This window comes from Ochotona curzoniae, unplaced genomic scaffold (genome assembly GCF_017591425.1).
Source record: "Ochotona curzoniae isolate NIBS_2020 unplaced genomic scaffold, NIBS_Ocur_1.0 contig_64, whole genome shotgun sequence".
In the NCBI taxonomy this organism is placed as follows: Eukaryota; Metazoa; Chordata; class Mammalia; order Lagomorpha; family Ochotonidae; genus Ochotona; species Ochotona curzoniae.
Window position 1 is genome coordinate 50,821,754 of NW_024466502.1, and position 25,398 is coordinate 50,847,151.

The 25,398-nt window shown below is 45.0% G+C and overlaps 1 protein-coding gene across 2 annotated transcripts in view; it reads left to right on the forward strand.

The window, feature by feature from the left end:
• The first annotated feature begins 1,368 nt into the window (after nucleotides 1–1,368).
• The window catches only part of SMAD9 (SMAD family member 9), a 28,764-nt gene continuing 4,734 nt past the window's right edge, over nucleotides 1,369–25,398 (forward strand). Inside the window, exons 1-5 of one of the 2 annotated variants that reach the window (XM_040991505.1) lie at nucleotides 1,369–1,970; nucleotides 7,483–7,740; nucleotides 8,150–8,160; nucleotides 10,838–11,189; nucleotides 20,887–21,143. In XM_040991505.1, coding sequence (XP_040847439.1) covers nucleotides 1,559–1,970; nucleotides 7,483–7,740; nucleotides 8,150–8,160; nucleotides 10,838–11,189; nucleotides 20,887–21,143 — 1,290 coding nt within the window. In that variant the 5' untranslated portion in view covers nucleotides 1,369–1,558. The remainder of the gene's footprint in view (nucleotides 1,971–7,482; nucleotides 7,741–8,149; nucleotides 8,161–10,837; nucleotides 11,190–20,886; nucleotides 21,144–25,398) is intronic. The other variant, XM_040991506.1, reaches the window with a different exon arrangement.

Consider the following 25,398-nt stretch of genomic DNA (forward strand, 5'->3'; position numbering starts at 1 on the left):
CCCTGGCTCTTGTTTCCATTTTGGGGAGTGAATCAGCAGAAAGGAGACCTCTTCCTGTCTTTCTCTGTTGTCTCTCTGCTTTTCAAATAAATGGTTTTTCTAAAAAAAAAAGAAAAAAAAACACTCCTCTTGAGAATTCCAGATACCTTTGCTTATGCGAGTGGTATCTATCAGTCTGGACCATTTTAGGAATTAAAACTGATGCATAAAAAAATTTATTAAAAATAATATGCCCATTGCAAGTCAACATAGAGATTTTTTTTAATTTAAAGGGCCCTATTTCAAAAAAGATTAGGAGACTTTCCTTGTTTCGTATTTTTGTGGATCTGTTCAGTACCTGGCTTAATAGATGCCACTTGGATTTTCGTATCTGCCGCTGCGTACAGTGTTTGTATGGCTGAAGTGTGTGACCAGGATTCAGCTCCCACAGATGTGTAGTTGGAGAAGAAAGGACCCTATAGTTCTCTTCCCCACGGTGGATGGGGGGGTCTCAGGGACTTCCCAGAGATCTTTGGAGGACCCTTTGAGAATCGCAGTCCTGTGAACATTATGTGACGCGTAGCTTCCCCCGTGTGGGGAGACTATTAGCATTCCTGACGTTTCTCCTTTTCGTCGGCATGTGTGTATTCATGACAGTGAGTTATTTGCAAAACCTGAAAGTAAGAAAGAGGAATGAGTTTGTTAAGGGAAGCTTATGGGGGCCTAGAAACCCAAGTGGAGAGGTTTGTCCTGGGAAAAACAAGAAGTCATGTCATTCCTTCTTTAATTTCTAAAAAGGTTTTGGTTGGCATGTCCTGCTTGTACATGTGTCTGGACAGCAGTGAGTACTTCAGTACGTGCACGCGACTTAAGTGGATCAAGTCAGGCAGTCAGCCCTTCTGTCTGCTTTTCTCTTCTTTGTGTTTGGAACCCGCCAGCTCCTCTCCCTAGTTCTTCATGCAGGAGGGTATATGTCATTGCGAACTGCGGTCACCCCACTGCTGTGTATCTGTAATTTCTTTAGAAGGAATATGATTTAGTAAGAGGTATTTCTGGCAGAAGGTGGATTCAAATTCAGAAAGAAGAGAAGTTACTATGGAGGGGTTTGCAGTGACCAGGTGAGGGGTGAAGTGCAGGTGCCTTGGCTGTCACTGGAGATGGAGACAGGGGGACAAGTGTTTTAAGACATTGAAAGAACGACCAAGACCCGGATATTGGTGATGAAGGAGAGGTCAGGGTCAAAGCCCGATGAGAGTTTGAAAATTCAGGCATTCATCGGCTGTTTTCCCATTTCTCTCTCCATTGGTAACTTTTGGTAACAGGGGCCCTGCTGAAGTGAATGGAAGTGAGAGAAGTGAATGCAGTCTTGTCTTTCAGGGTTGACAGTCCATTCAGACGCTTCGGAGGTCAGCACTCTTCTCGCCTGGAATCCATCACAGTTGCTTCTGGAAGGCAAGACAGATTTGTACCCATGACACTCCAGGAGAGATACCTGCCGCCGGCTGCCTGAGGGCCTCCTCTCCCGTGAAGGGCCCTGGATCTGGTTTCCTTGTGCTCTGGACACCCGAGGTCCCCGCTTATGCACTCCAGCACCCCCATCAGCTCCCTCTTCTCCTTCACCAGCCCCGCAGTGAAGAGGCTGCTTGGCTGGAAGCAAGGAGATGAGGAGGAGAAGTGGGCGGAGAAGGCCGTGGACTCTCTGGTGAAGAAACTCAAGAAGAAGAAAGGAGCCATGGACGAGCTGGAGCGGGCCCTCAGCTGCCCGGGACAGCCCAGCAGGTGCGTCACCATCCCCCGATCCCTGGATGGGCGGCTGCAGGTGTCGCACCGCAAGGGGCTGCCCCACGTGATTTATTGCCGCGTGTGGCGCTGGCCGGATCTCCAGTCCCACCACGAGCTGAAGCCACTGGAGTGCTGCGAGTTCCCATTCGGTTCCAAGCAGAAGGAAGTGTGCATCAACCCTTACCACTACCGCAGGGTGGAGACCCCAGGTACGTCTTCTTGACCGCGTGTGGGTTTGTGTTCAAGGTGAGGGTCCTCCCAAAAGATGGGGAGAGGGCTGGAGACCTCTGAGAGTGAGATAGAAAGAGAGAGAGGGATTGATTCAACTTTGGGAAAGTCATCCAAACCCTGGTAGTCAGAAAAATCTAGAAAATCATTTTTCATTCAGTACACATGTAAATTTTGTGAGATCTTGAAAAATGAAATGCTTTTTTACTGTATTTGGGAAGAATCATCGTTTTTTTTTTTTTTTTCTATTTCTTAGAACCTGTGGTAGTTTAAAAGTAACCTTGATAACGATTAGCTGTTAAAGAAAAAAAAAAAAAGAAAGAAATAGCTCATCTCCCCCTTTCACACACATATAACCGAGTTGAACAGAATTGTCTTGAACTAAACTGTAGATGGATTTTTAACTGTCACTTTCCTGAAGTTCAGGCAAGTGGAAAATAGCTCATCTGGGGCTGTTAACAACCAACTAAGGATTTGCTATAAGTCATCCCAGGACTGAAAACAGTGGGAACTGGGCAAAGACTGACAGCTGAGCCTCAGTGGAGTCTAGAGTGACTTCCTGAACTCATGGAAACTACTGTACTTACATATGGGAAAGTACCGTTCTTTAACTCTAGATCTCACACGCCTTGTCCCATCCCATTCTCGCATCTCCCTTTTGGGAGAAGATGTGTTTATCTGTATTGCTTCACATTGACTCAACAGTTTTACTGCAGTTCTCACTAGATTCAGTCTTAGTGTCACCCTCTGGGCAAGAACACAGATTTTATAGGCACTTTGGATTGGCCATCTGACCCTTTCCAAGAAACCAAAGGGCTGAACCATCAGCTCAGGGCAATTGCCCTTGTCCAACCAAATGCTGTCCAGGTAGTGGCCCAAGGGTTCGCTGTCCCTTTGTGCAGTGTTGACTAAGTGATTCGTTCAGCCTGTGTCAGTCTCACCAGGTGACCTCTCAGACAGCCCGGTACTTACCATCTGCTCACAACCGCTGCACCTACAGGCCAAGACTCAGGGAGATGGAGTTTAGGAAGTCTCACATTCTTGGCAAATCTGATGGATTTTCCCTCAGTCATGGAGGTCTTTGCATTCTTCCTTACTGCTTCCCTTTAGACCCTTTGCATACCTGAAATATGAGTTTATGACAAAAATGACTTGATTTCCTCTTTTAGCTCAACAAATTTTAGTTATTCTAAGCACCCAGAATATATAAAAATGGAAGGATGTTCACTAAGAAATCATTTCTCTCTTCCTGAATGGTGAACTTGGAGGATGTAGGTATTCCCTTGTAAAATATCTGGGATTCCTTTTGAATATTTGAAAGCTAAACTTTAAAGAGCTGTTTGATATTTTAGTCTTCTAAGTTACACAGTATTTTTTAGGACATTTTGGTCTTAGAAATTTGCATACGGCAGATTTCCTAGCATCATGTTTTGGGTTTGAATGTCTAGAATGGAAAATGAGCAAAGATCATATTAATTTAAGGCAGTATTTAAACTACAGTATTTTTTTTTTAAGATCCAGACCTCATTTTTTAAGTAGAAGAAATAGGTTTTGTATCTATTTATGTAGTCATGTTCAAAGTAAATATTTTAAGGATAGTGTAAATGTGAATGTTAAACAACATTTGCCTGCGAGCTCTCATTTTTTGACCTTTGTTTTAGGTACACTGAAGGTTGCGTTCTGACTTTTTCATTCACGCATCCACTTCCGTCGTCTGTTTCAGTACTTCTTCAGCCATCAAGCTAGATTTTGTTTCAAATGAGTAACTGTACAATCCAGATTAATTAATAAGACAAAACAATAGAAAAAGAATACAAGTTTTAAAATTACTTATTTAGGTATACGTAAAATTTACTCTGTCAAACTGCCATTATAAGTTTGGGAACACTTTCTGTTTCAGTGCTCGGCTCCTCGTAGTCTGAGCCCCGACCATTGTTTACTCTGCACCTGCGTGGGAGATCCAAAAGAAGCTCCTGGTCCCCAGCTCTGGACTGGTCCAGCTCCGGCCATTGCAACCTTTTGGGAAATGAATGAGCTAATGAAAGATCTCTTCCTTTCTGTCTCTGATTCTCCTGTCTGTAAATCTTTCAAAAAATAACTTAAAAATAAATTTTAAAATTTGGTATCTGAAATGCTCTAAAATTTGAGCTTGCACTAAAAACATTTGAATGTTGGAGCAGTTTGGATTTTAGACTTTTGGATTAGGAATGCTCAACCTGTAAAAAAAAAAAACTATGCACATATTTTCAAATCAGAAAAAAAATTCAGTCTGAAAGATTTCTGCTCTGAAACATTTCAGATAGGGGATATTCAACCTGTATATCCAAGGCATTTGCCTTTTATAAAAAGGGGGACAGATGTTGTATTCAGCGTGGCTTGGCATCCCCACACACCGGGAGCTCCTGTTATCTGCCCCAGTGCAGCACTGAGATGTAAAGAAGAGGTATATGAGAAAAAAAAAGTAAAAGAAGGGATGTAGGGAGGCGGGCAGGTGCACCACTAAGCCACAGGTTTTAACTTTTGCATATTGAACCAAGTGCAAAGTGAAACTATTTTTTTTAATGTATCTATCCTGAACATACACAGATTTGTCTGATTCCCCGAAGACTGTAGTGTAGCAGCAATGTTCATGGTATTTTTAGTTCACATTGTTAGGCATTTTGAGTAATCTGGAGATGATTTGAAGCAGGCAGAAAAATAAGCATAGGTTGTGTGCAAGTGCCAGGCCATGTTATAGAAGGGCCTTCAGCATCTGCGGATTTGGGTATCTGAGGGAGGACCAGAGACCCTGATTCCAAGCACAGTTGCATTCTGTAGGTAGCATAAATTAAACTCCTTCCGTCGAACTGCATTTGAGGTGTGGAAAGAAAATATAATGACCAGGAAAGCATTTAAAACTGCTATCCAGCTAAACCTAAAGCAGCTGCAATAGTGAGGCAGACAATGAGGAAGAGAAAACCATCTCTTCTTTCCTTCACTGCCTTTGGTTTTACGCAGGTACAAGCAGAGTGTCACGATGTTTTTCACAACCAAGAACAACATACCTTTGCTTTTCTCTTGGTGTCGCAGATCTGCAGGCATTAGGAGTAAAAGTCTGTATTGCCAGGGCAGTGCCAGGTTAGGAAAACACTGTAGATGTCTAAAGCCACAGGAGTTGTTCAAATTCTTCTTCATCAATAAGGTGTGTGTGGCAACATTGTGATGAACAAGTGTTATTGAGCGCGGTGGTGTGTTGCTTGTGGCAGCAGTGCCTCATTTCTGACTACACGATGCAGGTCATCTTGATCGTCCTTCAGTGTTGTGCAGGCAACGTGGTGGCATGCCACTGTGTCGCTTTTGTGTGCTAATGTTGAATGTTCCTGGATTGTTAGAGATGCTGTGAGTCAGTGTGCACAAATCCTAGTTTGTGAAGGTGAAGAAGTCATTTGGTTGTCTGCCACTAACCTGTAGATGTTTTAGCTTAAAACTTTTTCTTACCCTTTTATTTCTTACCCTTTGAACTGACATTTGTTTCTTGTTGAAAACAAGAGAGATGAATGTGTTTTATTAAAAGGTAAATAATAGACTTTGTGATATGGTTACTGCTTTTGTATTACTGTTGCTATCATTTGTTCATTCTAAAACATTTATTTCTACATTAATTTTTTTTTTTTACTGGGAAGGCAGATATACAGAGAGAAGGAGAGACAGAGAGGAAGATCTTTCATATGCTGGTTCAGTTCCCAGGTGGCTGTAATGTCTTGAGCTGAGCTGATTTGAAGCCAAGGAGCTTCTTCCGCATCTCCCCAGGGGTGCAGGGTCCCAAGGCTTTGGGCCGTCCTCCACTTCTTTCCCAGGCCACAAGCAGGGAAGGTGGTTGTGAAGTGTGGCTACCAGGACATAAACCGGTGCCCATATGGGATTCTGGCACGTTCAAGACAAGAGCTTTTGGCACTAAGCTACTGCGCTGGGCCCTGGATTTTAGTTTTCAAGAGTTATTTTAGAACAATTTTTGTTAGTGTCTATCAACATTTGCACGTGTTAATGAATCAGTGGTGTCGTTAGAAGCTAGGGTAACCCACCCATCTCCAGAAACAGTTTTTTGAACCATTTCTTGCTTTGTTCTTGTGCCATTTCCTTACATGATTACTAAACATTCTGAAGGTGTCCGAGGGGAGTTCAGTGATACATGCTTGCAAACTGGTCTCTCTGGGGTGATTTCACTGATTTGCTAACATGGAAGATGGAAGATGATGACTTAGCTGCTTTTAGCCTCACCCTCCTCCTTCTTTGCTTCATTCCTTGATGTTTATATTTTAGCTCACTGTTGTTGATAGTTTAGATTGCTGGTTTCTGTTGTGAAACTTGGAGGGAAGAACTGGCTGATCCTCGGGCTCAGGGTGGGAAGCTGATACTGTTTTCGGTAGGTGACTTTGAAGTGATCCTCTGGCAGCTGTGACAGTGATCCGGAGTTGGTGGAGGGCTCCGAGAGTTCTGCATCGCTTCTCATTTGCTGACCTCTGCGCCCTGCGGCTCTTTTGCATCTGGAAACCTAGACCTTTTTGTTTTGTCAGCTCTAGGAATTTCTTCTGTTATTTATTTATTTATTTATTTATTTATTTATTTATTTATTTATTTTTGCCAAAGCCTTCCCCCCCATTGTTTTCTCTACTTCTGCCTGGACAGCTTATAGAAATCACAGGAAGTATGCCAGCCACTCTTGTGGGGTGCCCTGTGTCAGCTGGACAACAAACACTTTGAAAGTCACCCCAAACTCCGAGTGCCCGGCAAAGCTTGCCCTTGAGAGCTAGAATCCATTTCTAGATTCTGTATAAAATCAAGATCAGGAATGGTCATTTCTTTTCTGCAAGAGTGGAGCACAGCAATAACACGCGGGGTGTCGCTGTTCTCATGGCTGGTCTCTTTGACTTGCTCATTGTCACTATTGTTCAGCGATTGTATTTTACTTAATAACCTTCTGTGAGTTACCTTTAAATCTTTCTGTAAGAACGAACAGCTTTTCTTTTGATTCCAGTAGCACTGCTGAGCCTGAAATCCAGGCTGCCCAGCTAAATAATTCAGCATGGCCTCTGAAGGAAAACATATTTTAGATATCACTTAAGGTTTCATTACAAGCAACAGAAACCGATTTTTTACATTAGGAAGACTATTGGCAGAATGAAAGGCAGATGTAAGCAGTCCGGTCTCCCGAAGGCCAACTTTAGAACAGCTCATTTGCAAGGTGGGATGGAATGGGTAGTCTTTAGAGTGCTGACATTCAAAAGAGCCTCCGGGAACTCTTTCAGGAATTGTGACGGATTACTGCAGGTGCACGTGGCTCTGAGCAGGGCAATGGGCAACCCTCGCCTCTTGTGTGGATATGGGACCATCCAGGACAGCAGAGGGGTCGTTCCCAAAGCAAAGAGCGGCGTTGTCATCAGGAAGTGGATGTGCATTGCGTTCTGTACCCCTGAACTTGACTGCAATTCACTCTTTTGTCTCTTCTTCTCCTAGTGCTGCCTCCAGTCCTAGTGCCCCGGCACAGTGAATATAACCCCCAGCTCAGCCTGCTGGCCAAGTTCCGCAGCGCCTCCCTGCACAGCGAGCCGCTCATGCCGCACAATGCCACCTACCCGGACTCCTTCCAGCAGCCTCCGTGCTCTGCACCCCCACCCTCGCCCAGCCACATGTTCTTGCAGTCCCCCTGCACCGCCAGCTACCCCCACTCCCCGGGAAGTCCTGCAGAGCCCGACAGCCCGTATCAGCACTCAGGTTAGTAAGAGCTACCATCTGTGGGAAAGTACAACCCAGCACAATTATCCGTGGTGGGTGATCTGAACTCATCTCAATTGATATTCATTTCGTGCTTTGCAGTTTGCATACCATTGGGCTGTGGGCCCCCCGTTGGAGCCTGCCCAGCCTGGTGCAGTTTCCATGGAGCTATGACACGGTTTTGCTCTAGTTTCTGGTCCTCACTCCCCGAAAGCTCTGCAACATTGCATGCCTTTGAGCAGCAAGAATTTCCAAGGATTTTTTTTTTTTTAAGACAGTAGAAAGAATTGTGAAGATGCATCTCTAACCCCAGCAGGAGGGCTTGGCCTGAGGGCAGGCACCGTGGAGGAACATTAGGCGTGGCCTCAGGTTCGCTCTTGCAACAGTTGTAGGGAAACGCTGTCTTTAGCAGACACCGGAGTCACTTCAGGGGCACACAGGGTGAGCCCCTGGCTGTCCTCAGCCCTTGGGCCTTTTTTAAAGCCCTATGAAGCCAGGACAGCAACCGGAACAAAGTCTTCCACAGCTGCTGGACTTAAAAAGTTTGAGGAAGGCAAAGGAAGAAGCTAGAGACAGTTACTTTCACGTGTCCATGTGTTTCACAGATAACATATAATAGGCTGTTATTGTATGTTGTTAAAAGGGGAAACAAAGGTGGTTCTTGCCCTTAAGGACCCATGCAGTGTGGGAAGATGAAAAAGGAGTTGCTGCTTCCCTTTGAGTTATTTACTGTTGCTTTGTTATCATTTCAGCAAATTGCATGTAGATCCCTGCTCATGGGTTCCATGCTTTAGATATACATATGTGTTTATATACACACACACAATGTATTTTATATACACATGCACATATAAAATCCTTGTGTGTCTGTTCCTGCCGTTACATTGTGAGTCTTCTCTGTGTCCCAGCACAGAGCCTGAAGCTCAGTAGTTGCCCATTAGTTGCTTATTGAGTACCTAAATTGGGCATTTGGGACATGGGCATGCCACTCAGGACTGTAGAAAATGGATTTTATCGACGTGGTAAGAAATAACTGAGTGCCTGGCACTGTGCCATGTTTGGGGTGCAGCGGGGATGAAATTACTGGGTTCTGACCTTCAAGAGGCAGAGGCTGCCAAGAATGGTGGCACAGATGTAACCTAGGGTGAGAGAGCCTGGGGTATGAGGACGTGTACTAAAGTGTGTGGAGTTAGAAGGGAGTGAAGTGAAGGCGGGGGAGTTGGCTGGGAGGCTGGCTGCAAGCTTGGGGGCCGTTGCACAGAGGTGAGCAGGTGCATGCAGCCTCACAAGTGGCCAAGTTCACCAAGAAGGGTGACCAGGGCAGGGAGAGAAGTCATTCGAGGGCAGAGCCACAGTGAAGGGACAGGATAATTATGTTGTAAAATACATGTTTACATAGCACACTTCTATGCCATGATTTCCTGTCTGGCCCGTTTTCCTGCTATAGTTACATTCACAGGTTGATGTGCTTTTTCTTCTCTTCCTCGACTCCCCACCCGTGAAGTACAAGTAAAAGAAGCCAGGTAGCTTCCCATGGAAGGCACGGCTCTTTGTATTTCAAAGACTCTAATTATTTTCTAACTAATAAATAGCAAAATGCTAACTAGAATAAGCAGAATAATAGGTAAGACAAAGGAACTACTGAGATGAACAGGTTCAGATCCTAGTATTTTAATAGATTTATTTAATTGCAATTTGTATGTGAGAGGATCCTTCAAAAAGCTTTTGGAAAATGGAATTAAAACGAGAAGTCTGTATTGTTGCAATAAAAACGAAATCCATGCAATTTTTAAAAAAATAATATGTATTCTTTGCGTGTCATAAATAAAAATTTGTGCCCTCAAAATTTTTATACTAAAATAAACTTGTGGGCCCGGTGGCGTGGCCTAGTGGCTAAAGTCCTCACCTTGAACGCACCAGGATCCCATATGGGCGCTGGTTCTATCCCGGCAGCCCCACCTCCCATGCAGCTACCTGCTTGTGGCCTGGGAAGGCAGTCGAGGACAGCCCGGAGCTTTGGGACGCTGTACCCACGTGGGAGACCCAGAGGAGGTTCTGGGTTCCCGGCTTCGGATCGGTGCAGCACCAGCCGTTGTGGTCACTTGGGGAGTGATTCATCAGACGGAAGCTCTTCCCCTCTATCTCTCCTCCTCTCTGTATATCTGACTTCCCAATAAATAAATAAATAATTAAATAAATCTTTTAAAATAAAACAAAATAAAATAAACTTGTAATTCTACTTTCCACTAGTTTTTTGAAGTAGCCTCATGCAATAAAATTCAATATACAGTTCAATCATTCTTCATATATTGCATTAACTTTTTGTGTTGTGGCAAAATATGATAAAGTTTGTCATTCTAGCCATTTTACAGTCCAATAGTATTAAGTACAGTTATAGCATTATAAGACGGTGACCATTATTATTTGCAAAATTTTTTCTTATGTCACCAAACAGAAATTATGCCCGTTAAGCAGTAACTCTTCATTGGTCCCTTCCCCAATTCCTGCTAACCTCTAACCTATGCCTCATTTTCTTTTCTTCTTCTTCTTTTTTTTAAGGTTTATTCTATTTATTTGAAAGGTAGAGTGACAGAGAGAGAGACACAGAGAGAGAGAGTGAGAGAGATCTTGTATCTGCCAGCTCACTTTCCAAATGTCTGCTAAGCCAGGACTGGGCCAAGCTGAAGCAGAGAGCTGTAACTCTAGCCAGGTCTATGTGGGTTGCAGGCTTGTGCCTCTTCTGCTACGTTCCCAGGCCATTAGCAGGGAGCTGGGTTAAAAGTGTAGCAGCCAGGAACTCAAACCAGCTCCTGTAGGAGCTGACATTGTAAGTGACAGCCTAACTCACTGTATCACAATGCTGTATCACCCCTGCTCCCTCCTCCCCAAGATTATTATTGTCACACCCAAGCTCGTGAGAGAGTCCTACTTGTGGCCGCAGGGATTCTGCATGGCCCTGTGACAGCAGTGTGCTTACTTTCACATGTAAAGGTGAGCTGCCCTCCAGCTTCCTGCCAGCGATGTTGGCTTTAGGGGTGGTTCTTTCCATCGATCAGTTCCTGTTGTGTTTTCCTGGTAGATGTGTACAGATGTGCAGCCACCTCACTACAGGTGGTGCTCGCCGCCAAGTGGCAGGTTTTATACGGTCACAAGGCAGCCAGCCTGGTTTTGCAGCCAGCTCTCTAACTGCGCCTTGTGCTGCTGTCCTCTGGGTCCCTTTCTTTCAGACTTCCGGCCTGTTTGCTACGAGGAGCCCCAGCACTGGTGCTCAGTGGCCTACTACGAACTGAATAACCGAGTGGGGGAGACGTTCCAGGCCTCCTCTCGCAGCGTGCTCATCGACGGCTTCACAGACCCCTCCAACAACAGGAACAGATTCTGTCTTGGACTCCTTTCTAATGTAAACCGAAACTCCACGATAGAAAACACCAGAAGACACATAGGAAAGGGTAAGAGACTGAGGGAAGTTCACTGGGTAGCCCTCTGAGCTGACACGCGGAGCTGGAGGCCAGCCCTGCCCTGGCCTTCCTTCTCCAGGGTGGCAGGACTCTCCCTCTCCCCCAACCCTGGGGATGATTGGGCTTTGCCCTGGTGGGAGCATATGGTCTGCTCCTCAGACCTGGGTTCTCGGCTTTGGATGCCACAGAGCATCTCCTGGAGGCCGGCACGGGGGCTGTTGGCAAAGCAAGGTGATAAACATGATTGTGTGGTCATGTTATTGAATGAAAGCAACATGCATTGTTTTTACATTGCTTAACCCTTCCTATAAATGAATGATTGATGCACAAGAAGAACTCTGGCAGTGTGATTAATTGTAGTTCTATTAGACTGAGAAGTTAGGTAATAGTGACTACTTTCCAAGCAGCGTTGGTGAGTGGAAGCCCTGGGAGGGAATTGGAGCTGTCCCGGCAGTTGTCGGGATGGTCTGTGACTGCTGATGGTTTCACATCTCACATCAGCGAAGCGGGCAATGGTAGTAACTCCCAGCTGGGTGTGAGGCCCTGTTGAGCTTTAATTTCTTTTCTGTCTGAATCACTGATGCTTGTGAGTCCCAAGGGTTAAGGCCCTTCATTGTCATTTGCTGCTGTCTGTCCACATCTAGCACTTATACCTCCTTAGGAAGGTAGCCTTGAGCCTTTTCTGTCAAGTTTTTGAGATGTTTGTTATTTCACTTGGTGATCCCTTCTAACATTCTTTGGAAGCTGCCTGCCCATTGCCCTGTTGTAGCGAAGGTACAGGACATTGGTCTGAAATGGGATTGGATTCGTTCACTGATGCTGACTCTTGATGTCCATGCTTATTTACAGTGTCTCTCTCTCCACAGTGGCAGGAACCCTGGCAAATGAAATGGGAAATGAAAAAAAAAAAATAGCAACTGCGGGGAAAGAACAGACCCTAGTGTGTCATCCATAAGGGTTGGTGTGATGACGCTGGTCTTCATTTAGGTTTCCCGACAGGGAGGGCAGAAAGGGGAGCACATTCTGCAAGGTCATTTTCATCCCAAGAGGAGAAACAGAACCATTCCTCAAAAGACATGATGCTCTCACTTTGACTGAACTCTTCAACTTCTCTAGGAGGGCTTTACTAGGAAGTGACCTTGGAGGGACTCTGGTGTGGCCCCCAGTGCCAGCATACAAGCACATTGCACAAGGACTATTGGCTGGTGGGCATGAGGGTCAGAGTCTGCAGACCGCTTTGCATTAGGCTGGGTTCTGGCGAAGTCAAAGATAGAATGACAATATTAAGGTGTGTGGAACACCTGTCTAGCTTGTTCAAGATGCTCCTGATAAGGACATGGAGGATTGTCCTGTTCGAGGAGAGCTGACCCCAGGGATTAAGGAACTATGTGAGCACCAGTGCCCAGAGCTGGTGGCAAACACCTGCCTCCTTGTTCACGTGGATGAACAGGTGCTTTGGTTTCCATTGTCCTCCGAGACAAAGTCACACTTTTCTTAGAAAGCTGTTTAAGAATTACTATAGTAAGAAAAATATAATAAGTTGATTCTTTCTAGCGGAGCTATAAGAGAAGCCACAAAACATAGAAGAGAAATTATGGCTTGGAATATTCTAGAGCAATAGGCTTCAGTCTCCTGTGAGTCCTACCCTGGATGAACTGATTCTGAGCAGTGTCACTTCTGTGGCTGCAGAATGCACCCCAGGGATAGCAAGCAAGAGAGACAGACTTCAGTGTTGTGCACCCATCTCACAGTTGTTTAGCTAGAGTGGACATTAGGGATGTAGCAGTGAAAAAAGGGTACCTCCCTCCACGCCTTGATGGATTACCTCCGACATCTGTGCTTGGAGTTGTGTTTTCTGTGGTAGTGACGCTTTGTACAGATTCACCCAGCTCTGCATTCACTGGGGTGCACTGTAAGCTGAGGGGACTGAGATGCAACAGTTAACTGGTGCCAAGGGAACTGGACCTGTTACTTTGTGCCATAAAGAGTCTTAATAGCTTTAAATAGCTACTAAGAAGTTAGCACTAGAAGTGTCAGAGAAATTGGCTAAATCTGGAACACTGAGTTGTAATGTAGAATCTTCCCATCTTCTTTCTTGAAAGCTGGACAAGCCACTTGAAGTCTTTTCAGTGACGTACTAAATAACACCGAAGATGATGGTGATGATGGTCATAGGGAGCCCCATTGATTCCCTAAGATATGTACGGCCCCCCAGCATGCACTTGCACCTGTTATTTCTAATCCTTTTGTTACTCTTACTCTACAGACTAAACAACTGAAGCTGAGAGAGTGCAGTAGCTTACCTGTGGTCATTCAAGTGAAACCAGGGCTTCACACCCATGGTTCCGTGTCAGACCCAGTCACTCCCCATGTCCTGCAGGGTCCAGAAGCTCCTGCCTTTTTTCCCTTGGCATCCTTTGTGGTGCCTTGTGTGCAGAGTTAAATCAGTATGGGAGGAAGGTACGCATGCTACACCATCAATGATAAAACAGTTGAAAGAAGGGGCTGCTGACATGTACAGTGCTGAAATTTGACAATAATTTGAAGCTGGAAATTAGAGTTTGTGTTTTTCTTGCCCAAGTGTCATGCTAGAAGCATAGAACTGCTGTGAGAGTTGCACAGAGCTGGCACCTCCAGGGGAGTTTTCCAACAGTCTTTATAGAAAAAAATCAGGAGAGCCACCGGCATGAAATACTGATGTGAAGTTGCAAGGAACAAAGTGAAGGGGGCACTTCTACTGACGGGGGAGTAGCATCCTAGCCTAGAAATTTGGAGGAAAAATATCTGCTTGCTTTTACAGACTGGCTTTCAAGAAGTCCTCATTTTCCAAATAGACAAAGCAGAGCTTTGATTCAACTGCAGGAACGTAGGGCTTGAAGGAGGGATTGTGTTTCCTAGAAGTTTGTGACTTAATAAAGTCATCGTCAGTGGTACGGTGTTTTCTGAGCACCTGAGGTATCTGGTGTAACTTAGTTTACATCTGTGACCTCTCCCCGTGGGCTGGTCCTGGGAATTGGGTAGGAGATGACATCTAAGCAAGGCATGCTGATTTCTCTTTGCAGGTGTAGAAAGATTGTGTTTTTCTGACTGATATCTGTTCTTCTCTTCATGGGAAAAGAAGGTAAATAATTATGACAATGCCTGAGACATTAACGCCACATGTAGAACTTAGATGGAGGCAAATCAAGACTGAATAAAGTTGTTTTTACAATTACTTTTTCAGCTTTTTTGTGACTCTTTATTTGCATCTCTCGTGTCTTGTGGAATGCTAGTACTTCTTGCAGTCTTATGGAAGGACTTGTCCCGATGCCAGGGTTTGGCTTCTCAGTGCCCGCAGAGGGGCATGTGCACTTGGCAGCTGTTCTGTGGATCACTTCCTTTCCCGAGGGATTCCATTTCCCTTTTTCACACATCCCTTCCATCCTGCCTTTGATCATCTGTAAGGTTTCTCCTCTTTAAATAAGTGAACCCTAGAAAGTATGCTAACAGAGGATGTCATGCTATGTCAGACGTTAAGCTGAATCTGGCAATATACTTAGTATCACATGATTTACTATATGAACACAGAAAGCTTAAAGATATCCTACTGAGTGCGATGCTGGTTTTTCTTGACGTGCACACGGCGCATGGAAAGATACGTGACAGATGCTAGCTTTCGTTGCTTCTGGGCCGTGGATTTGTGGCTGATTTTTCAGTGTCTATTTTCTCGGTGTTCTAGAGAAGACCTTCTTGTCCATGTGAGGATGGTTTGCTCCACTGTCACTGCCCCTAAGGCCGTGCTGGACTAGAGATGAGCGCACGTGTTGTAAACACACAGTGCTGTGGAGAGCTGCTGGGGCCAGGGACGACTGAGTAAAAAATTGGGGTTAAGAGGAGCCAGGTTAGACCAGAGAATAAGCTGTGTTCTGATGAAGAAATCAGATGAGCAAAGAAAAGAAAGTCAGCAGTTGTAGAATTAATGCTGTATTCTGGCTGAGATCTTGGTTGCCTCAAGAACTTCTAAAAAAAAAAATTGGTTATTTTTTATTTGAAAAGGTGGTTTACAAAGAGGAGAGGCAGATATTCCGTCTGCTTCTTCACTTTCCCAATGATCACAGTAGCCGGAGATGATCTGATTTGAAGCCAGGATCTAGGAGCTTCTGGGTCTTCCACACGGGTTCAGGGTCCCAAGGCTTTGGGCTGCCCTTCACTGCTTTCCCAGGTCATAAGCAGGGAGCTGGATGGGAAGTGGAGCAGCTGGGACTAGAACCAGAACTGAAATGGGGTGCCAGTGCTTGCAAGTGTATGATTAACCTGTTGAACCACTACATCAGCCCCTCGGGGGTATTTGGGGGGGAGATAATTTTTCTTAATATCTGTTTGGGGGAACATTGATAAGAGAAAGGCAAGACAGTAGTACCCAGGCAGAAGGGCCAGGTGTGTCCCTGGCAGTGATGGGACATTTAGCATGATACATTTGGTCCCAAACTGCTTCTTCAACATATTATCCAGAAGGAATAATTAGCCCTCAAGTAGAAATTGGAGGAATCAACCTGCCTGCCCAGAGGTAACTGTCTAAAGTAGAAAAAGGTATCCCTTCCTCGAGTGAAATTACGGCCACCTGCTGGAAGGTATTGTAATAATGATAGAAACCTTGGAGAACAGTGAGATGAACCCTGGACTTGTGCAGTGTGCATCTATAGACACGGTCCTCAGGAGGACCCGTTTCTGTCCTCTGACCCAGGTCCTCATGTCGAGTCTGGGAAAAACCACTTTCATACTATTACATGTTGACCATATATTAACACGTGCTTCATGGTGGAAAATTCCAATCATGCACAGAGATGCAGAGTAACATAACAAGTCTTCATATCTGTGTTCTGACGTCAGGAGTGACTCACCTGCTGTGTTGTCCCTTTTCATCTTTCCAGCTTCAATGTGTTTACCAGAAATCTTAAAGCAAATTTCAGACTTCTTCTGTTTGCCCAAGTGTATATCTAACTATTCAAGGAGTAGTCTTAAATACCATTAAGAAACAGAGGGAGAGAGAGAGAGAATGATAAAAAAAAAAAAAAGAGAGAGAGAGATTGTTTTTCTACCTGCTGATTCATTTCCCCAAATGTTCTGAACAGCTACAGCTAGATCAGGCCAAGGCCAGGAGCCCAAAACGCAGTCAAGATCTGCCCCATGTGGCTGGCAGACAGTCAGCCATTTGAGCGATGGTCTGCCACTTCCCAGCAGGCATGTTAGCAGGAAGCTGGGATTAGCAGCAGAGCCCCAACTTGAACCCAGGTATGGGGTGTTATATCCCAAGCAGTGTCCTAATCACTGTGCCCACTGCCTGCCCCAAATGAGCGTGTGTGTGTGTGTGTGTGTGTGTGTGTGTGTGTGTGTGTGTGTGTGTATGTGTATGTTTTAAAGCTCTGGATGTCTCCGATAATCAGCCAGATTTTAAAATAGCAGGGCAGAAGAGAAAGCCGTGGAGACAAGAAAGAGATCAATACAAGCCCGAGAGAAGATATTGAGCTCTGCTGCTAAGGATGAGCTTGTTATTTTGCTAAGGAGAGTGGAGGGGCAGCAGAGGCTCTGAGCAAGCAGGGATACAGTGACCTCTGCGTTCTCTGGTTGTAGTTCCCAGAATCTCTGTACATTCCTCGCAGTTAGGGACACCCACTTCCTGCTCTGACTGTGAGTAGATTCCAGAGCATGGGAGTGCTCTCAGCAGCCTTAACAGAAGAGGACCCCCGAGACCAAAATCCCACCAGCTTGCCTCAGACTCCCCAACTTTCCAACTTCATTCAAAAGTGGATTTGTGGGAGGGAAGGTGGCACTGTGGCTCAGCATGTAAAGCTATGTCCTGCGCCACCGCCCTCCTCGTGTCGGAGCCCCTGTTGGACACCTCGCTGCTTCCAATCCAGCTCTCTGGTAACACACCTGGGAAAGTGGCCATGGCTCAAGTACTGGGTCTCTTCCACCCACATGGGAGACCTGGAATGGAGTCCCAGGCCTCTGGCTTTACCTTGGTCCAGCACTGGTCCTTGGGGCCATTTGGGAAGTGAACAATTGGATGGAGGTTCTGTCTCATCTCCCTCATCCTTGCCTTCCTCCTCCCCACTCTCTCTCTGTTACTTCACCTTTCAAAGAGGAAGGCACAGTGGGAGTGCGGTTAGGGATATGGGCGGACCTTGCCTGAGGACCACACTGCCTGGGTCTGTGTGCCACTTCGGGAAGTATCTTCTCTGGGGGTGTTTATCTCCATTTCCAAGAGCTGTGAGAAGCTAGAGCCTTAATAACTGTGTTTTCCACTTATTTATCTCAAGCTTCTCAATGACTATCGTTAGTATTTTTCTGTCATATATTATTACAGCCATAGATGTGATATCGCTGCCAAGCATTTCCTAGAGACCTGTCATGGAGCAAGCTGTAGTACCATCTGCACATGTTTGTTTTTCCTGTTGCATTGTGAAGTAATGTTACACAAAACAGCCTCCAGGGACACGTGGTTCTGAAGTGCAGATAAAAGCACAGAGAGAGTGCTGATATTCCTGAACACACTGGGATAAAGAGTCTTTTGAAACTCTCCTCTGAAGACATTTGTTAGTAAAACATCTGGCCCTTTCCATTCCAGGGACTGTTCTGTAACCTCAGCTCAGATGTCTACATCCAGGGGTTCCGCAGAGTTGCGGCTGACTCAGTCAGCCTGGGTTTTGCCCTAGGGACTTGATCAGACATGTGAACTGTGGGGTCTCACCCCGGACATAGGAAGGAAAGATCTGCTTTCATAAGCCCTGCAGACAATGCTGGTGCAAGCTAAAGTTGGAGAACTGCTGTTCTACTTTGCGGCAGTCTACCTGCTCCAAGCGGTTTAACCCACAGTCTGGGCTTGCCAGCTTGCTGCAGGTGCAACAGCTTTCCTGGAGGTCTCCTTCTCTGGTGCTGCTGTCTGCGGCCACACCTCACCTACCTCCTGCCTGGGACCTGGGCTCCCTGCCTATGTCTCCTCTGCTGGGCTCAGCTCCCTCCTGACTCAGGACCTGCCCTGTTCTTATAGCCTGGCTGACGTGGACTGCGGTTGCAGATAACACCATAACAGCATTGCAAATCATCCCCTAAATAGAGACCGAAGTCAGATAACAAAAATCTGTTCTACATAATAGGTGCTGGTAGGATTATAGATTTGAAGGTCATTCAAGTCAAATGTGAGAGTACTTCGGAAAGTTTGAGAAAAAATGGAATTTAGAGTGTCAGTTTATTTTTATGGCAATTTTTTAATATACCCATGCATAGTTCTTTCATAATGCACATTTTTCCAGTTTATAAAAATAGTATTTTTCATGGCAAAAAAAAACTTGTAGCAAATTAAAGCTATCTTTTTAATTACGTTTTTCTGTAGTGTCTCAAAGCTGTTGTGGGGATTGAGAGCTCCCTGGCTGGGCTCAGGGGATGTTCTCAGTTCTCCTGGGGGGAACTGCACCTGGGCAGGCTGAGGTCATCCTTTACAGGATAAGGGGTGGAGCTTGGGGCGGGGCTTGGCTGAGGAGTCACAGGGGGCAGAGCTGTGGCTACAAGTGCACGTGGTGTCGTCTCCAGGAAGAGGTCGTAGTATCTGGTGCGTATGAGGCTCAGCTGCATGATAAGTGTACACGCCAAGCCTTCTGCCAAGTTGAATTGGCACAGGTAAAGTTTTGGTGTTTGGGTGACACAAATGGCTTTGGGGTTGGCAGTCGTTAGCCCCTCTGCTTGTTAGCTACCTGACTTACCAGAAGTGCCTTCCTGGGCTCAGTGTTACTTACCCTGTGATGGTGGTGTCCCATAGGGAGCACATTTTCCAGTCTAAGCTGCTCTACTTCTGATCTAGTTCTGTATTAATGTCCTGAGAAAACTGGAAGATGGCTCAAGCACTTGGGCCCCTGCCATCCACATGGATGACAAAGATGGACTTCCAGGCTCCAGGCTTCAACCTGACCCGACCCAAGCTGCAGCCAATTGGGGTGTAAACCAGTGGATGGAGGATCTGTCTGTCACTCTGGCCCTCCCTCTCGTCTTCTCTTCCTGCTACCCTTTCTTCTCCTTCTCTAAGCCTGCCTTTTAAATAAATCTTTTTTTGTTTGTTTAAAGAAATGCCTTCTACATACCAAACCCTTATTTTGACACTTCTTTTTCCACTTCTGGAGAGTATGTGATGTAAGATTAGAAGGGGAAGGGAGAGCAGGGCTGAGCGAGGAGGGCGGGGAAGCCGGCCAGTGCAGGCGGGGCAGGGGAACCTTGCACTGAGGATGCAAGCTGTGGTGCTTCTGGGCGATGCGATTGGAAAACCTGACGCTCAACATTGTCGAAAAGAAGACTGGCTGCAGGGCAGGGAAATGCAGGCAAGGCAGTCCCATGTAATGCAGAATCGCCTGAAGTGCTGTGGAGGACCTGTCCGATTCTGGGCAGCTTTAGCAGAATGTTCTCTAGATTCAGAGCAATGCAAAGTTGGGTCTGAGGAGCCACGGAAGTCTGTATTTCTGTTCTTTAAAAGTTTTTCTTTATTTCCGCTGGAAGAAATCCAAAGTAGAAGTATATTCTGAATCATTTCTATGAACATCCTTAACTGCGTGAGGCTTGTACTTATGATTGTGTTTATTATAAATAATTGTAATTGTTTATCGAGTGCTTGAGGTTGCTTTTCCTCCTTCAAAATTGTTCTGGTACTTAGAGCATCTTCATTCTGTCTAACCCTATCTGCTTGCTATAAATTTATGTTGAATTTCAGACCCATGTCTCTAGAGGGAAGTGATTGACTAAAATTTTGCTTGGAATGAAATTAGCATGAACAACAGTCCCAGAATGTTTTTTTTTTTAACTTTAATTGCAAGAATATAATTGATTTAAAATGATGCATAAACTATATTTCGCATGTAAGGTTTTGGATTACTGAATCTGAGAATGTGGTGGGAATTTCACTGCTCCTAAGTGAAAAACAGACATCATTTACATAATTTATAATAGTGGGTGATAAACTTTCAAATGAAATAGGTCTCTGAGATATTAAGAGGAATGGATTTGTAACTTTTGAGAATCAATACTTAAATTTTGTTTCCTTTGAAGTAGGTGTAATGTATGCCGTTAAGTAACCTTTTCATGATGTTTACTGTGTTCAGTCATAATTTTTAATTAAAAATGCTTACTTAATTTGTTTTGTTTTTATCAAACAATTTTTTAGAGCTTGCCTGTTTTTCATTTTTAAATTTATTCGTTTTGTTTAAAGGCAGACAGAGAAACTTCTGTCCATTTGTTCACTCCCCAATGGCCTCAATAGCCAGGATTGGGCCAGGTTGAAACTAGAATCTCAGAACTCACTCCCGGTCTCCCATGCAGATGGTGGGGACCCAGTTGCCTGAGCCATCATCTGGTACCTCCCAGGGTGCTGGGTCGTAAGTAGAGCAGCCAGGCTATGTACCAGACACTCTGATGCTGGCATCCGAAGCAGCAACTTAACTAACTATGCCAAAAGCCTGCCCCTGAAACTTTATTTTCAAAGGACAAATAATCATGATATTGAGAGTTGATGAAAAGAATAGTATATGAGAGCCTTAGTTGTTGGACTGGGCATTAATATGGGTTGCGTTCCGTGGTTAAATGGACTCTGGATCACACATCTTACTCACCTCAGAGTGGTAAGTGGTGTGAAACGGTGTGTGCAGGACCGCTGTTCTTGCATCTGCAGGTGTGCACTTGTACTACGTCGGGGGAGAGGTATACGCAGAGTGCGTGAGTGACAGCAGCATCTTTGTGCAGAGCCGAAACTGCAACTATCAGCACGGCTTCCACCCGGCCACTGTCTGCAAGATCCCCAGCGGGTGCAGCCTCAAGGTCTTCAACAACCAGCTCTTTGCTCAGCTGCTTGCTCAGTCAGTTCACCATGGCTTTGAGGTCGTTTATGAGCTAACAAAGATGTGTACCATCCGGATGAGCTTTGTGAAGGTAAGGAGTGCTGGCTTTTGGGATTAACAAATGGCAGTTCTACAGTCATTGCAGGAAGAGAACAGTCCTCTCCAGCGTTCTATGAATGGTGTTCAGGGTGAGCATCTCTGAGAGTGGGAACTGTCTTGCTATGTGATTATAGGAAAATTTTTATTTTACAAAATATCATCAATGGAGGAAACAAGAGCCAAGATCATTGTTTTTAATGCAGAAGGTAAAGAAAATAGTGTTTTTATAAGACTAACTGCTATAGAGATTTTGTCATCTCTACCCATCTCAGTAAACACTGGGGAATTTACATCAATTCAATAAAATATTCACCTTCATCTTAGGGAGCATAAAGGCAAATGGAGGCGATGTAGCGAAGGTACAAAACAGACGGAAACTGGCTGCAATACAAACATTGCAAATGAAGTACTATTAAAAATACACAAAGGATAGAAGCATTAGGGTATGTGAGCTTAGTTCTAAGAAAGTAGTATGAGAGTAATGCAAAATTTCACAGGACTGGAGTTAAGACAAGTTTATTTTGGTGCAAAAAATGTTGAAATCTATGCACAGTTTTTTTTTAACCACATGCATTTTCATGAACTTGTTGAAGACCTTTCATATGCATGAACTTCAGGGGTTTTTGAGGCAAAAATAAACTTTAAAAAACTTACATTTTTTAAAAAGATTAATTTTATTTTTATTGGAAAGGCAGTTATACAGAGAGAAGGAGAGACAAAGATCTGCCATCTGCTTGTTTACTTCCCAAGTGACAGCAATGGTTGTAACTGAGCCGATCTGACGCCAGGAGCCTCTTCCAGGTCTCCCACGCCGGTGCAGGGTCCCAAGGCTTTGAGCCATCCTCGACTGCTTTCCCGGGCCACAGGCAGGGAGCTGGATGGGAAGTAGAGCAGCCAGGACACGGACTGGTGTCTATATGGGATCCTGGTGCATGCAAGGGGAGGATTTAACCACTGAGCCATCATGCCAGGACCTAAAATTCATCTTTTAATTTCATTTTCCATGAGCCTTTTTTTTGGAGGGGGGGTGCCCTGGTGTCTGTTCTGTTTTTCTGAATATTTGTTACATTTCTCAAATTAGATCCTCCTAAGGCAGGTACGAAGGTTCTGAACCCCAGGATTTTGCCCACTGAATCTGATAGCCTCGGTTTCATCCTTTGCTGGTTCATCTGTTGTGCCCACTTGCAAATCACTCAAGTTTCGTAAAATCTGAGCTTGTTTAGCAGGCTGCCTGGGTCTCTAGGAAAGACTGTTTGCACTGGAATGCATCATCTCAATACCTGGCACTGACTTATGGTATGTTTTTTCACAGTAGATTTCATTAGCACTTTAAAATTGCCATCATCAATGTCTTGTTTTTCTATACTCAATATTTTTATTCTATCCATTTTACAAATTATTTTTAAAAAGAAGATTCAAGTTCCCAATTTTAAATTTTAAAAACATGCTGCTTGAAACAATTTTTCTTTCATGATGACAAAAAAAAAGCTTTATTCAACTGCATTGTTTTGGATTTTTTTTTTTTTTTTTTTTTTTTACATTGTGAAGCAGTTAACAAACCCCTGGAAATCTTTTCAAATGTTCTGCTGCCTTTCAGCCAGCAGAGGGCATTAAATTGCTATTGATGAATATCACTTGAATCCTACAGTTATTTTATTTTTATATTTGCCTTTTTCATATTAGGATGAAATACTGGTATCTCATAGGCGACAGCATCACTATAAAAGCTTGCATAGAAATCTTGTTTTCCCAGTGCCAATTTTCTCTCTCTCTATATATATACACTATATATATAATATATGTAATATATATTTAATGTGTTTAAAAATATATGTAATATTTAAATATATAAACACACAACTCACAGAAAACAAACCACTGTTACTCGTATAGCAAGGACCTTTAAAAAAAAACAGCGGTTGCTCCTGGAGGTGGGGTGATAGGCCAGATCGCCTGGAAGGCCTCTCATCTCTCATCTTTACTGCTGAGGCTCTTTTATTCGGACAACCAGCAACCCTTCAACTGAGAACCCCTCATGCTGTACCAGCCCACGTGCTGCTGTTAGGTGCTGAGATAAGTCCGTGATGACCCACCCATCTCTGCCCTCCCAGGAGTGTGCTAGCAGAGAGGGACAGGAAACAAACCACAGCCTTAGGAAAGCATTAGACTGGGCAGAGAACGTGGAGGAGGGCAAGGCAGGGGAGGCGGCCAGTCAGGGTGGGCTGCGCGGAAGAGGTGATGCTGGCAGAGACTTGAAGGAGAGGACGGGTGTGGTCACAGGGATAGCTGGGCAACTGACAGTGGAAGTGGAGGAGGAGCCTGGGACTTTGAAGCCACAGGCGCTGGTGTGAGTGGGGACCAGCGAGGCCTCAGGGAACTGGGAGCCCCCGTGCGGAGCTTGACTTTACTGGAAGAAGGTGGACAGTGAGCCCCCACAGGCACTTGAGCCGAGCGTTTCCATCACCTGACTTGTGTGAAAAGGATCTCAGTTGCTGTGTGGAGAACAAATGTTAAGCGGGCAAGGTAGGAAGTAAGGAGACCAGGTCCTGGGGTGAGAGATGATGGCTGCTTCCACAGGAAAGTTGGAGAAGAGGAAGGGGTTGCGGTAAGATACAAGAAAAAGAGAAGGAATTAGAAAAGTGAAGCTACTGACCTCAATGAAAAAAGGTGTGGGTGGAGTGGGCTTGGAGGCTGGCGCTGAGCTGGGTTTTAATGCTGGGAACATCAGTGTGTCTATGCGGGGCCAGGCAGTTAGATGCAAGAGTCTGGGTTTAGAAAAGCCTGGCCTGAGAGGCGGATTTGAGAGTTGTCTGCATGCAGATTGACTTGGACAGCGCAAGCCTGTCTGAGCTCAGCAGGGACCCCGGATGAGGGTTGCTGAGACTCAGGCTCTGGGACAGGTCTGTATTAAACAGTGAGGGACAAGAGAAAGACCAGCCGGTGAAGTGATAGGAGGTCCAGGAAGGCATGGTGCTTGAAGCCAGAAAAAGAAAAGACTGAGCAGGAGTAATGAAGGTGCGAGCCAATCACTCGTAGCAATAGAAAGAGCTGTTTTATTCTTTATAAGCAAAGTTTTGTGGCCATCTTGGTGGATAAAGTGCTGGCCAGAATTGGTTTGAGAGAAGGAGAGGAATTGAGACAGTCACTACGGGCAACTTTTGAAAGATTTTGCTAGAAAACAGTTTGGTTTTTGAAGACACAAGGCAGTTCTGAGGGGGTGGTAGAGCTAAGTGATGTGTTCTATTTTTAGTTTTGTTTTTAAAAAAATTTCTGACACATCAGGAATCGGGGGTCAGGAGTGGGGGCGGGTGATGTGTTTTGAAGAAGGCAGATATCTCAGTAGGCTCATCTACAACAGAACTGAGCTGGTAGAAGCTAGAAATCATGGGAGGGAATCTGGAGATTTGCTGGATGGTGTCCCTGGGAAGCCAGGCGGGTCTCACGCAGAGGGGAGTGGGCCAGCTTATTTGGAAACACGGAAGTAAGGCCAGAAAGGTTCTGAGAGTGAGTGCAGGTGCCTTGGGTATGCTCATTTCTCATTGCTTTTTTTTCTTTCATTAAAATAAGGCCATCAGTTGCAGGTGTGGGAAGGGAAGGATGGAGAGAGAAGCTGGAGTGAAGCAGTTAAGAGGAAGGACGCGGGAGTGAAGGGACCCTTGTGTGTGGTTAGACTGCCACCTGGTGCCAAAGGCTCACGTGTAATTTATAGTCAGAAATGTAAAAGTGTGACCGGGCAACCTGGTTGATGGAAGTCCAGTTTTTCTTTTTTCTAAAGATTTAATGCTTCTATTTGAAAGGCAGATTAAAAGAGGGGAAGGGAGAGAGACAGAGAAAGATCTTGCATCTGCTGGTTTACTCTCCAGATGGCCAGAATGGCTAAAAGCTGAGCAGATCTAAAGCCAGGAGCCAACTCTGAGTCTAACATGGCTGCAGGGTCTCCAGGTTTTGAGCCATCCTCTACCGCTTTCCTAGGCCACAAGCAGAGAGAGCTGGATGGAAAGGAGAGCAGCTGGGATACGAACTGGTGCCCATAAGGGATCCTGGCACATGCAAGGAGAGGATTCGCTGATTGAGCCATTGCACCAGGCCCTGAAGTCCAGTTAAAAAAAAAAAAAAGCTATACAGAAAAATCACTATTTCTAATAACAAAGTCAGTATTTTGGGCTATTTCTGTTTTTTTAAGAATAATTTATTTGTTGGGCCCGGTGGTGTGGCCTAGTGGCTAAAGTCCTCGCCTTGAATGCGCC